We start from the raw sequence: 12,495 nt of genomic DNA, 5'->3' as shown, positions 1-12,495 counted from the left end.
CCCTACCTCATCATAACCAAAGTGTAAAATGCAGGGACCAAAGTGTAAAATGCAGGGACCAAAGTGTTTTAATGCAGGGACCAAATTGTAAAATGCAGGGACCAAAATGGAAAATGGAGAACAAATCTCACCTCCTCGCGCCGCGAATTATATCACGCCGGTTTTTTTTTTTTTGCTCATGGCGCTGCATGGGGCGGTGTGGGGGGCTCCATATGGGCGCTATGCCCTTGTTCGCGCTCCACTACAGGCTGCCTAACCCAAATCCCAACACACCCGCTATACCCTCGAGTCAAGATGAGGATGAAATAGATTTGTTTTTCATTTAGAATCATTTTGTCTACTTGTACTTCAAATTCATTTAATTTAAACCAATTGAACCTTTTTTTCACGTCCGACGCAATTATAATACTTTGATATTTTCTCTCTCTCTCCCATCTTCAGAAAAAGTCAAATCTTCCCAACTCCGGCCACATTCGCCGGCCGGACCCCATTCCAATCATTCATACGGTCATACCAGTACCATCATTTCAAAACTATTTCAAAGATGCGTTTTTCCTACTCTTGTATCTACCCCTTTCTTTAACCTTCCTTTTTCAACACTCAACCATTGTTCTCCCACCACCGCCACCGCCGCCGCCGCCGCCGCTCCTGTTTATAATCTCATCTCCATCTTTTTTCCATTAAAACACCGGTTAATGGAATGACGGATTACCGCCTTCCCACCACAATGAACGTATGGAACATAGACGATAACGTCATGATGGATGCTTTTATAAGCTCCGATATGTCATCATCCTATTGGGGTAACAATCCATCTACCCCAATAACATCTTCAGTTGCTCCTCCATCATCACCATCGGCTTCCACTAGTACAAACGATGTTCACAAACCCACAATACCCCTTGATTCACACCATCAAGACACTTTGCAGCAACGTCTTCAGAGTTTGATTGACAACGCTACTGTTTCATGGACTTACGCCATCTTTTGGCAATCATCGATGGTGGATTATAGTTATACAAACCCAAACCCAAACCCAAATTCAAACCCTAGTGTGTTAGGGTGGGGTGATGGGTATTATAAAGGAGAAGTGAATAAACCCAAAACGACACCGTCTGCTGCGTCTTTTGCGGAACAGGAGCATAGGAAGAAGGTGCTTCGTGAGCTGAATTCGTTGATTTCCGGCTCACAGATGCCGGAAAATGACGTGGTGGATGAAGAAGTTACTGATACTGAATGGTTTTTTCTTATTTCTATGACGCACTCGTTTGTTAACGGTGATGGGCTGCCCGGTCAAGCGATGTTTAGTAACCAACCGGTTTGGATTGCGGGACGGGATAAACTGGTGGCTTCACATTGTGAACGTGCACGGCAAGGTCAGAATTTCGGGTTGCAAACTATTGTTTGTGTTCCGTATACAAACGGAGTTGTGGAGTTAGGTTCAACGGAGTTGATTTTTCAGAGCTCTAATCTCATGAATGAAATTCGAGTTTTGTTTACTTTTAATAATAATAATAATAATAACAACCCTCCAGATTTGACTCTGGTGAACGCAGATCAGAGACATGCTGATGGAGAAACCGATCCGTCTTCGTTGTGGCTTGCTGATCCGGTACCGGTATCTGTACCGGTACCGGGTACGGCCACAACTGGAGAAATGAAAGATTCTTTTGATGTAACTGTAACCGCGGTTGTTGCGCAACCGACAAATTCGAAACCAAACGAAAACCCTAGCTCCTTAGTGCACAATTCGTACAATTCGCAGAATTCGAATCGGCAATCGATTCAGAATCAAGGTATGTTTGGTACAAGGGAATTGAATTTCTCCGAGTTTGGATCTGTGGATGGAACTAGTGGAGGGAAAGTTGGGAGTTCTTCTCATTCGTGTAAGCCGGAATCTATGGAGCTTCTTACGTTTGGTGAGAGTAAGAAGAGTGGTGGCAGCAATGGAACTGTGGTTTCGGGTTTGGGTCAATCGTTGTTTATAGGTGGACAGGATAACGGGAACAAGAAGAAGAGGCCGCCTGCGTTACGAGGAATTAACGAAGAAGGAATGTTATCGTTCGGCTCTGAGAAAGAAAAACCGGGTAACGGGTTGAAGAACGGAGTGGATTTTGAGCTAGAGGCGTCGATAGGAAGAGAGCCGGAGAATCGTCCTGCGGTGGATCCTGAGAAGCCACGAAAGCGAGGGAGAAAGCCTGCAAACGGGCGTGAAGAGCCGTTGAATCACGTTGAAGCGGAGAGACAAAGAAGGGAGAAACTGAACCAGAAATTCTACGCCCTTCGAGCTGTGGTCCCAAATGTTTCGAAAATGGACAAAGCGTCACTTCTTGGAGACGCCATTGCGTACATCAACGACCTCAAGTCGAAGCTTCAAACGACAGAAACAGATAAAGAAGAATTGAAAGCCCGACTTGATGGTGTCAAGAAAGAGTTATTAACTAAAGATTCAAGGCAATCATCTTCATCCACGGTTTCACCACTCGAAGACGCCAAAATTGCAAATGCAAATACAAATATCAAAGATTTGGACATAGATGTCAAGATCATCGGGTGGGAAGCGATGATCAGGGTCCAATGTAACCGGAAAAACCATCCTGCTTCGCGTCTAATGTCTGCATTGAAAGAGATGGATCTGGACCTCCACCATGCCAGTGTATCGGTTGTGAACGAATTGATGATGCAACAAGCGACGGTGAAAATGGGTAGTCGATTTTACACGCAAGATCAGCTACGAATCGCATTGACGAACAAAATCTTGGGATGTTAGTTAAGTTTGTCTACAAGTTCCTCCTGGGTAATTTTGGGAAGGTACCCAAGAAGCAGGATTTTGGTGTAACATAAACATAGTATAGTTTTTGCTTCTTGTTTCATGTTCTGTTTTTAGTAATTAGCATTATTCAAACTATTTGTTCTTATGTGGTTACTGTTCCATGGTGGTTGTATATATCATTAGGGCTGATTTGCCCTCTTTCTTAAATTAGATTATTAAAAACCAATTATTATTCTTGCAATTTGATTTGATTCGATTCGATTTAGTTTTTTTTTTTTTTTTATATAGTTGTAGAAACTTGAACTATCGCTTTTATATCGCGATTTGATTTTATCATGGATGTGAGCCGACAATAAATCAGGTAAAAAAATTAACATTTGGAAAGCGATACCCCTATCGCTTTGGTTCGCCTATGGTTGAGAATGTTTCCTTGTATATGAATGTGGAATCAATGAACGTGACCTAACAATTGTAACGACATGATATATTTGTCTTTGTAACTAAATAAATATGATAAAACGACCTGATATATTTCTTTTTGTAATGAAATGAATATGATAAAACTGACGCTAGCTAATTTTAAGTAAAGAATGATAAGAATCACATAAATACTTTTACGTATAGATATAGTTGAAGAGAAACAAAAACGGTTGCGTTATGTTATTGTATAACATCTTATATATCACGGTTAAAACAATAATTTATAATTTTTGTATGATTAGCACATATTATATTATATTAGAATTATTGTGTATTTGGAGAGCTAATATATTTATTAAATATATATATGGAATTGGGAAGCAAAAAAGCAGTAAAACTCCAGGTTGGCAAAAAAAAATATATATATAAATATAATATTTCACAAGAATACAAAATGAATTCCAGATATTCATCAGACCCATTTGTATTTTTTATTTCTTTTCTTATTATATGCAACTGTTATATAATATTATCCACACCCTGCTTACTTTCATTAAAATAATAAACATTAATATAATATAAATTACTTGTAAAACTCTTGATACTTTCACGGAGAAAACTAGTTTTTTAAATTCATCACAACTTTCTTAAAAAGAAAACAATACCGCACATGTATTTTCTTGCTGGTCGCTACTATATTCTAGAGATAATAATAAAAGCAATTTTGATGATACATGACTGGATTTATGTTTTTTCTGTTCATATATTCAATTGATAATATTTGTATTTTTATTAAAAGTATTTTGTTTATTTCAAAACAAATAATGCAAAAGACAAACGTGTCACCATCAAACAAAAAAAAAAATGTGTCATGTGCAAACACCCAAAAAATGTGTCACCACGAAAATTAAAGAAACACGTTTTTAGTTAAAGCGACTGAACAAATTTCATTTCATGTGGGGGGCAAAACAAAAGTCGATTTCCTAATAATTAATTGACATTACTCTCATTACCCTGCACTATTCACAGTTATCAGCTTTTACCCTTAACTTTTATGTTTTGTTGTATTTTTGTTTCTATTTGAACTATTATCTATATAAGAATTTAGAAAAGATAAATAATAATTCTACCACATTTATAACACGCGTAATATAAAATATATAATAATTTCTTAAAAAAAAAACTTATGCTATACTAATATGGTTGTGCTCTCACACACATACTTAGTTGTTTCACTTCTTATTATTTTATATATTCTTGTAATCATCGATATAAAACATGTATAGATATCTTTATTTATATTACCGTTTTTATCTTTTGTTACACAATACACATTTTGTGTAATCAAGCCTAATATTATTATCATAAACAAAGTCTTTTTTCTTCTAACATACCAATATCCCATGCATCACGCAGCGTAAATACCTAATTCTTACACAATTTGGGCTACCAAACTATTTTCTTGTTATGTCCATCATCGGTTTTCGGTTAATATTTTAACAATCGGTTTTCTTTCGGACGAAAAAACAAGTATCTTGCATGGAGGAGATAAAGTATGATTTACTAAAACAAAAAATTACGCAAGTCGGCTTATATAATTAAGAATCAATATATATATATATATATATATAAATGAGATGGATTTGGGCCATGTGGTATGTGATTTTGAAGCTTTTTGATAATGTGGCAACCTATGGTTGAGGTGTTTTGTGAGTTTGGGAGGGAATCCATTCTAAATTTCTAAATACACATATAATTCAGTAGACACGGGAATCGGGATCCGAATAAACTCCGGGTCGGATCAGTTTGAGTTGGATCATCCACTCCTTTATTCGGATTTCATATAAATGTTTCCATCTTAATTATTGTTCATCTCACCTACCGACACTGACGAGGTGTGACCCGAATCGGTCAACCCGACCCGGTTACAACCTATTATTTTAATATAAATATATATGATTATTCTAGAACTTTCCATATCTGCATGGAAGTTACACAACCAAATCTCCAACTTTTCGGGAAGATCATGTAAATCCCTAACTTACCGGAATATATTCTAGGTTAGAGGAAACCCTAATGGAATACCTATAAATAAAGGTAAACGTATAAGGTATGATCATCTTGCTCTCATATAACTTTCTCTTCCCTATTTCCTTTTACTTCCACAAACCGAGACTTATTCTCACGCCGGAGGGTGGTTACAGGAATAACCCCGTTCCTGTAACGAGTCCTAACGGTGTTTCTGTTTTGCAGCCAAGCGTTCGGGTCACTAATCATTGAAGTCCTAGCCCATAATCACTACATAGGTCAGTGTTTCTTCATTGGCGCCATCCGTGGGACCTATTCAGTAACAGAACCTCATGGCAAGTGATCAGAACGTAGCAGATCAAACGACGACAAACAATAACCTAATGTTGGGGGCGAGCCTCGGTGCCACCACACAGTCTTCCCCAGCCGTCACGAGGTCGCTGGACCCAGAGTTCGAGGCAGAAGGACCACCGCCAGGTTTTGACGACATCACCACTGTCTCTTCCCAGACTGTGGTGACGAGTCCGTTTCTTTACATGCCCTCACAGCTACAATCAAGGGAGTTGGGGGGAGCTAGCGGTAATATGTTCACCCCAGTGACAACTACTAATGCACAGGCTTCACGCCTCTCCTCCGTCCCTGTCATCACATCGGCGAGCCCCCGCACCATCGTATCACAAACTAGCATGCCTCAATACTATCAACCTCTGATTTCCAACTCGATGCCACCGCTATACTCAGCGGCGCTCACGGCGGCATTATCAACACCGCCTCACCAGCCGGTCGTCATGCCGGCTGGAATTATGAACGCCCCCGTCACACCAGGAAACCAAGTATACTTCCCCGGGTATTGTTATGCACCCCCTTATGGGTATTTACCCTCGTATGGGGGTTCGGCGTATCCGCTCCAGGGAACCGCGCAGGGTAGTACTCAGTCGCCATACGCAACTTACATGCCACCTTGGTGGAATGTCCCAACGCCACAACCGGTTTATACTCAGACTCCGCCTACGGCTGAGCCTGTGTACGACAGGGGAAACACGGTCAGGCCCCGGGTGTCCCCAATAGGAAACTCCAACCCTATAGTGGGAACTGCCCCAGGTATGAACGCCCCCCAGCACAGCCTATAAATGTAGAAGAAGATGAACTTACCAGACCGTACAAGCCGATGGACGCGACGTTCAGGTCTAAATTCACTCGAAGGATCGCCGAGGCTCCTATCAAGGAAAAACCCAAGATGCCCCAAACGGTTGGCAAGTATGATGGTCTCACCGACCCGGATGATCATCTCAACTTATTCAAGAGCACCGGCGAAGTGGCCTGTTGGTCCATGCCCTTATGATGCAAAATGTTCGTACAAACGCTAGTGGGCGCGGCCCGAGTTTGGTGGGATAACCTGCCCACAGGTGAAATAGACAGCTTTGAAGATTTAGAATCAAAGTTTATCTTACAGTTTAGCCAGCAGCGCAGACACACGAAAGATAGAAACGAGCTCCTCCATATCCGTCGGCGAGATAATGAGACGGTAGAAAACTTTATCATCAGATTTAACAAGGAAAGCCTGGCGATCCCGGGCGTAACCAATGATCTGGCATGTGGAGCTTTCCTCCAGGGGGTCAATGATGACGAGTTACTGAGAACGCTACATGGAAGGGATGGCGTACCCCCAACAATCGACGAAATACTTCGAATAGCCAAAGTATATGTCATACAAGAGAAGGCGGTAGCAGCTAGCCAGGCAGCCAATAGGAAGAAAGAAGCCCTAAAGAACCAGGAGGAAAAAGATCACCGGGGATCTAAAAGCAAAAGTAGGGGGACCGATACCAGAGAAACGATAAAGACGCGCGATATGACAGACACCGAAACTCCTATTCAAGGAATGAACCGTCGAAGCCTCGATCCGAATACCCCAACTTAAGCAAGACACCGGCTGAAATTTTAGCCTCAGAAAACCTCAGGCTTAACCCACCAAAACCATTGAAAGATAACCCTAACAAGGATACGAGTAAATACTGTGAGTACCACAAAGGGAGCGGGCATGACACCAACGATTGTTTTCAGCTTAAGAAACAGATCGAATATTTTGTAAAGTCGGGCAAATTGGCACACCTAGTACGCGACATCAAGCAAGGCCCGCCTGTCGTCAAGGAAGAAAATGACAAGGCGGCAGGCAAGAGGCCCCGTGAATTAAATATGGTAAACGCGGATGTGGGAAGGGGGGCAAAACGGAGTTTCTCCACGCTCGAACCCTGGATGTTGGCAACAATGACCATAGAACCTCGAATGGAGGACTTGCACCTCACTACAGATGCCCTGATCATATCCGCGGCAGTAGGAGACTACCGCATGAGGCGAATCCTGGTCGACACCGGGAGCTCGGAAGACATTATCTATGAACATTGCTTCAACAGAATGCAACCAGAAGATAGAAAGTTGCTTGAATCAGTACACGCCCCCATCAAAGGATTCACAGGGGAAAAGGTTGACCCTATCGGTCAAATCACTTTCCCAGTAACTTTCGGGCAGTCACCTAAAGAAAGAACCATACTCCTGACCTTCCTTGTGGTTCGCGCTGAGTCGTACCACAACGTGATAATTGGAAGATTCACCCTGGGAAAATTGGACGCCATAGTTTCCACGGCAAGAGGTTTCATGAAGTTTCCTACACCGCGAGGTATCGCTACTGTGTTTCGTGACAAGATTGGAGAAGTACTGAGCACCAAAAGATGCCGCCAAGGGCCCGCCGGAGCCACGGGCCCAGAGAGATGGGTACTAAGCACACGCCATCCGGACCAGATGGTCACAATCGGGGACACTCTGTCTCCAGAAGTTAGAAACGACCTGAAGTAACTGTTAAAAAGAAATGTGGACATCTTCACTTTTGAGCATTCTAACATGACAGGAGTCCCCCGTAATAAAGCAGAACACAAGCTTGCCACACTCCCAGGCGTTAAGCCGGTTGCTCAGGGTAAACGTAGCATGGCCCCGGACCGACGGGCAGCGGTTGTTAAAGAAATAAGAAAATTAGTGGAAGCTGGAATCCTCAGGGAAACGCAATACCATACATGGATATCCAACCCGGTCATGGTAAAAAAGCCAGATGGCACGTGGCGAATGTGCATTGACTTCAAAGATCTAAATAAGGCGTGCCCCAAGGACGCATACCCACTACCCGAGATTGATTTAAAGGTCGATTCCTTGGTACCCTACCGATTCAAATGTTTCCTGGACGCTTACAAAGGGTACCACCAGATCAAGATGTCCAAAGAAGACGAAGAAAAAACAGCGTTTCATACCGATGTGGGCATTTTTTGTTACACAAAAATGCCTTTTGGTCTACGGAACACCGGAGCTACCTATCAGAGACTCATGGACAAGGTGTTCGAGACAAAAATCGGACGAAATTTGGAAGTCTATGTCGATGACCTTGTAATCAAAAGCAGGGAAGAAAAGCAAATGTTAGCAGACATCGAAGAAACTTTTCAGCGGCTTAGAGAATATAACATTAAATTAAACCCAAAGAAATGCTCTTTCGGGGTGGAAGAAGGGAAGTTCCTGGGGGTAGTAGTCACTAGAGATGGCTTCAAAGCCAACCCAGAAAAGGTGGCCGCCATAACGCGGATGCCTTCCCCACGAACATTGAAGGAAGCTCAAGCCCTGAATGGGCGACTTGTGGCAATCAACAGGTTCTTGGCAAGACATGCCGAGAAGTCCCTGCCTTTCATAAAAACGTTGAAAGATTGCCTTAACAAGAAAAACTTCAAGTGGACCAACGAAGCAGAACAAGCTTTGCAAGATATGAAACGCTTCATAGAGGGATTACCCATGCTGACAGCACCAAGGCGTAACGAAGTATTAAAGATGTATTTAGCGGCAGCTCATACGGCGGTAAGTGATGTGCTCATGGTTGAACGAGATGGAAGGCAAACACCGATATATTATATAAGCCAGGTATTAGCGGGGCCCGAAACACGATATCCCACGTTAGAAAAGCTGGTCTTGGCACTAGTACATGCCACGCGGCGACTGAGAAGATACTTTCAGGCGCACCGCGTGCAAGTCCTAACCAATTACCCGTTGCAACAAGAGCTACACAAGCCGGAGATTTCCGGCAGACTGGCCAAGTGGGCAATTGAACTTGGCTCTTTGGATATCGAATATCAAAAACAAACAGTAGTTAAGGGGCAAGTAATTGCTGATTTTCTAGCCGAAATACCTGAAGGGGAAGCTATTTTGGACCCGGTCGTCCAGGACATCCCGGAGTCTAGTACCGCCTGGCAGACCTGGAAACTATACACTGATGGGTCATCTAGTGGAAAGGGATCTGGGGCCGGTCTAATGTTGATAAGCCCAGATGAGATCAGGCTGATGTACGCCTTACGCTTCGATTTCGAATGTTCTAACAATGAAGCGGAGTATGAGGCACTGCTAGCAGGTCTGAGAATGGCGAAATCTATGGGAGCGGCAAGGGTAGACGCGTATGTCGATTCACTGCTGGTCAACAATCAAGTAAACGAAACGTACGAAGCCAAAGATGAATCAATGGCAAAATACTTGGCCAAAACAAAGGAACTCATGGATTCTTTTGACAACGTCACGCTCAATCATGTACATAGAGGCAAGAATCAGATAGCAGATGCTCTCAGTAAGCTCGCCACCTCAGGTATGGAAAAGGAAGTCAAAGTCGAAACGCTGCAGACACGCTCAATTGAACCGCGGAATGTTTCCGCCATTACAGCGGAAGAGCCTTGCTGGTACACTCCGGTTCTACGTTTCCTTGAAACAGGGGAGCTACCTCCCGCTAAGGGCGAAGCACAAAAGATACAAACGAAAGCGTTGCAATATGAGATCAATAATGGTATCCTATATAGAAAATCTTACCTGGGCCCACAGCTGCGATGTGTCTCCCCAACAGAGGCAAAGTATCTCATCAGCGAAATCCATGCAGGTCTATGCGGCATACACGCTGGACCCCGGGCGGTGGTAGCCAAAATCCATAGCGCGGGATATTATTGGCCTGGGATGCACGAAGACGCCGTAATGGAACTACGGAAATGCCGCAGCTGCCAGAAATTCGCTCCTCAAACAATAAGGCCCAAGAACAGCCTAGTGCCGGTGACAGCAGCATGGCCTTTCCAGAAATGGGCCGTGGATATCGTAGGACCTTTCCCGCCGGCCCCCGGAAAGTTAAAGTACCTAGTTGTGGCGGTAGATTACTTCACCAAATGGGTGGAAGCTAAGCCTTTGGCCAAAATAACGGCGGACAACGTCAAAAAATTCCTCTGGGAACACATAGTGTGCAGGTTTGGGTTACCGCTTTACCTGGTGAGCGATAATGGAACACAGTTTACAGACAGAATTTTCCACGAATGGTGCACTAATCTCCACATCCAACAAATCTTCACGTCAGTAGCACACCCCCAAGGAAATGGCCAGGTAGAGCGGACAAACAGAAGTTTGCTGGATAGCATCAAGAAACGACTAGGCCACGAGGGAAGCTCCTGGGTGGAAGAATTGCCAAATGTCCTTTGGGCACATAGAACAATGCCCAAAACCAGCAACAACGAAACCCCGTTTGGCCTAATCTATGGAGCGGAAGCAATGATACTCGCTGAAGCGGGACTACCGTCACTACGCCGCCTCAACACAGGCGATGAAAATGACAGATCTCTACGGGAATGACTGGACTTATTGGAGGAAAGGCGCGAGGCGGCCGCCATCAGCGAAGCAAAATACAAGAAGGCATTAGAAAAATATTATAACAAGCGAGTGGCCAAACAGAACTTCAAAACAGGAGATTACGTTATGCGTGACAACGAAGCAAGTAGGATGGAACCTTCAGGCAAGCTGGGCCCAAACTGGGAAGGCCCTTATGTCGTCCAAGAAGAACTGGGCAAAGGGGCCTATCGCCTATCTCGACTAGATGGCACACCAGTACCACGCAGTTGGAACATCGCCCAGTTAAGGAAATGCTACCTGTAAAGCCTTGCTCCTAACAACAAGAGTTAACTATTTTTCTCAGTTCACAATTGTAACTCACCCTCAGCGGTGTCTTTTTGTTTTTACATCAGTCCAAGTTTAATAAAAAACATTTACTTTTGTTTTCACCATGAGTTACCATCGCATAACGAATGCATCAAACGGTAAAAATACAAACAACACCCTTAAACACAAAATATTTTCATTCACACAAGTCATAGGGTTACGAAATACAGCGCTTACGGCGGGTATATTGGTAATAGATACATAAACCGCCACAAAACAGATAGGCATTTTTACATACACATAACCTATCTTACACAAACCAAGTACTTGTCCCTGTCGTTAAAAACCAACACATGGGAACCAAAAAACAGAACATGTTCAAAACACCTACTGGTGGAAGTTGGGTGCCATCACCACTGCAGGGGTATGCAGTACCACATCACCATCAACAAATGTAGCTGGATCAACGGCCAAGTTGCCAGATGGTTCACCATCCGGAACCACCATTCCCGACCCGTCCATCTGTTGCTTCTTGAGGTGACCACCATAGCGACGTTGGTACGTAATACGGCATCGCCGGTCATGATCCACCGGGATAAGACCTGTCAGAACGTCAGCTGACAAGGATGGCATTCCAGGATCCATTGGCTGGGGGTCCTCAACAATAACGCTCTGGCATGCCCGGTTTGCCCGGGCCGGTGCAACATTGGGAAGTGGCCTTCTTCTTCGAAGCATCGACCTTGTCACCGGATTCTGCAACTGGAGTAAGCCATCTGCAGCATCCAGCACTCGGAAGATTTCGGAAAGACGTTGCCTATACCTTTTTCTCTCCATCCTGTCTAAGTACCAAATAAGGAAAAGGAAGGCAAATTTATAGGGAGGTTAAAAAGACGTGACGGTGATGACGTTAGAAGCATTAATAGAAAATAATCATTACACGACACAGAACTATATTTTCAAAATATGGCGGTGTCAGAAATCATGGCATTAGCATTAAAATGGCTGTCAAATCAAAACAGACATGGGAACCAAACCTGAGTCAAATAGTGTCATTAGCAAAGCCACACAGTACACAACAAGCGAAACAAAAAAAAACTATCATTCTTCTTCAGATTCCTCCGCGGGGTCCAGCATTAAACGCAGCGACTCTATACCATCTTCATTCACTTTATCCATCAAATCGCCATAACAGGGCAGCGGCTCGGTGTATGCCGCTTCAAGGGCATTTGACATGTCACTTTGGAGTTTGCTTTTGACAGCGTGGAAGTCTGGAGGTATCTTGTCCAACT

At 43.5% G+C, this 12,495-nt stretch overlaps 2 protein-coding genes across 2 annotated transcripts; both read left to right on the top strand.

Moving 5' to 3' along the window:
* The first annotated feature begins 384 nt into the window (after window positions 1-384).
* Window positions 385-3,014, top strand: LOC110941652 (transcription factor MYC2). The gene has a single exon (XM_022183317.2). The coding sequence runs from the start codon at window positions 701-703 to the stop codon at window positions 2,768-2,770; it is 2,070 nt and encodes a 689-aa protein (XP_022039009.1). The 5' UTR covers window positions 385-700; the 3' UTR covers window positions 2,771-3,014.
* Window positions 3,015-8,116: 5,102 nt separating this feature from the next.
* LOC110943838 lies at window positions 8,117-10,903 on the top strand. Its single transcript, XM_022185568.1, has 2 exons — window positions 8,117-9,699; window positions 9,838-10,903. Exons 1-2 carry the CDS (start codon window positions 8,117-8,119, stop codon window positions 10,901-10,903), a joined length of 2,649 nt encoding a protein of 882 aa, XP_022041260.1.
* Window positions 10,904-12,495: the final 1,592 nt, after the last annotated feature.

This window comes from Helianthus annuus, chromosome 5 (genome assembly GCF_002127325.2).
Source record: "Helianthus annuus cultivar XRQ/B chromosome 5, HanXRQr2.0-SUNRISE, whole genome shotgun sequence".
Classification (NCBI taxonomy): domain Eukaryota; kingdom Viridiplantae; phylum Streptophyta; class Magnoliopsida; order Asterales; family Asteraceae; genus Helianthus; species Helianthus annuus.
This window is presented reverse-complemented; position numbering and strand designations above follow the sequence as displayed.

Bases quoted from the DNA above. Each gene is read 5' to 3' on its own strand.
- LOC110943838 (XM_022185568.1), top strand. From the start codon at position 8,117: ATGACAGGAGTCCCCCGTAATAAAGCAGAACACAAGCTTGCCACACTC. The intron at 9,700-9,837 runs GTATGTCGATTC...TCATGTACATAG, and splicing joins GGAGCGGCAAGGGTAGACGC to AGGCAAGAATCAGATAGCAG.
- LOC110941652 (XM_022183317.2), top strand. From the start codon at position 701: ATGACGGATTACCGCCTTCCCACCACAATGAACGTATGGAACATAGAC.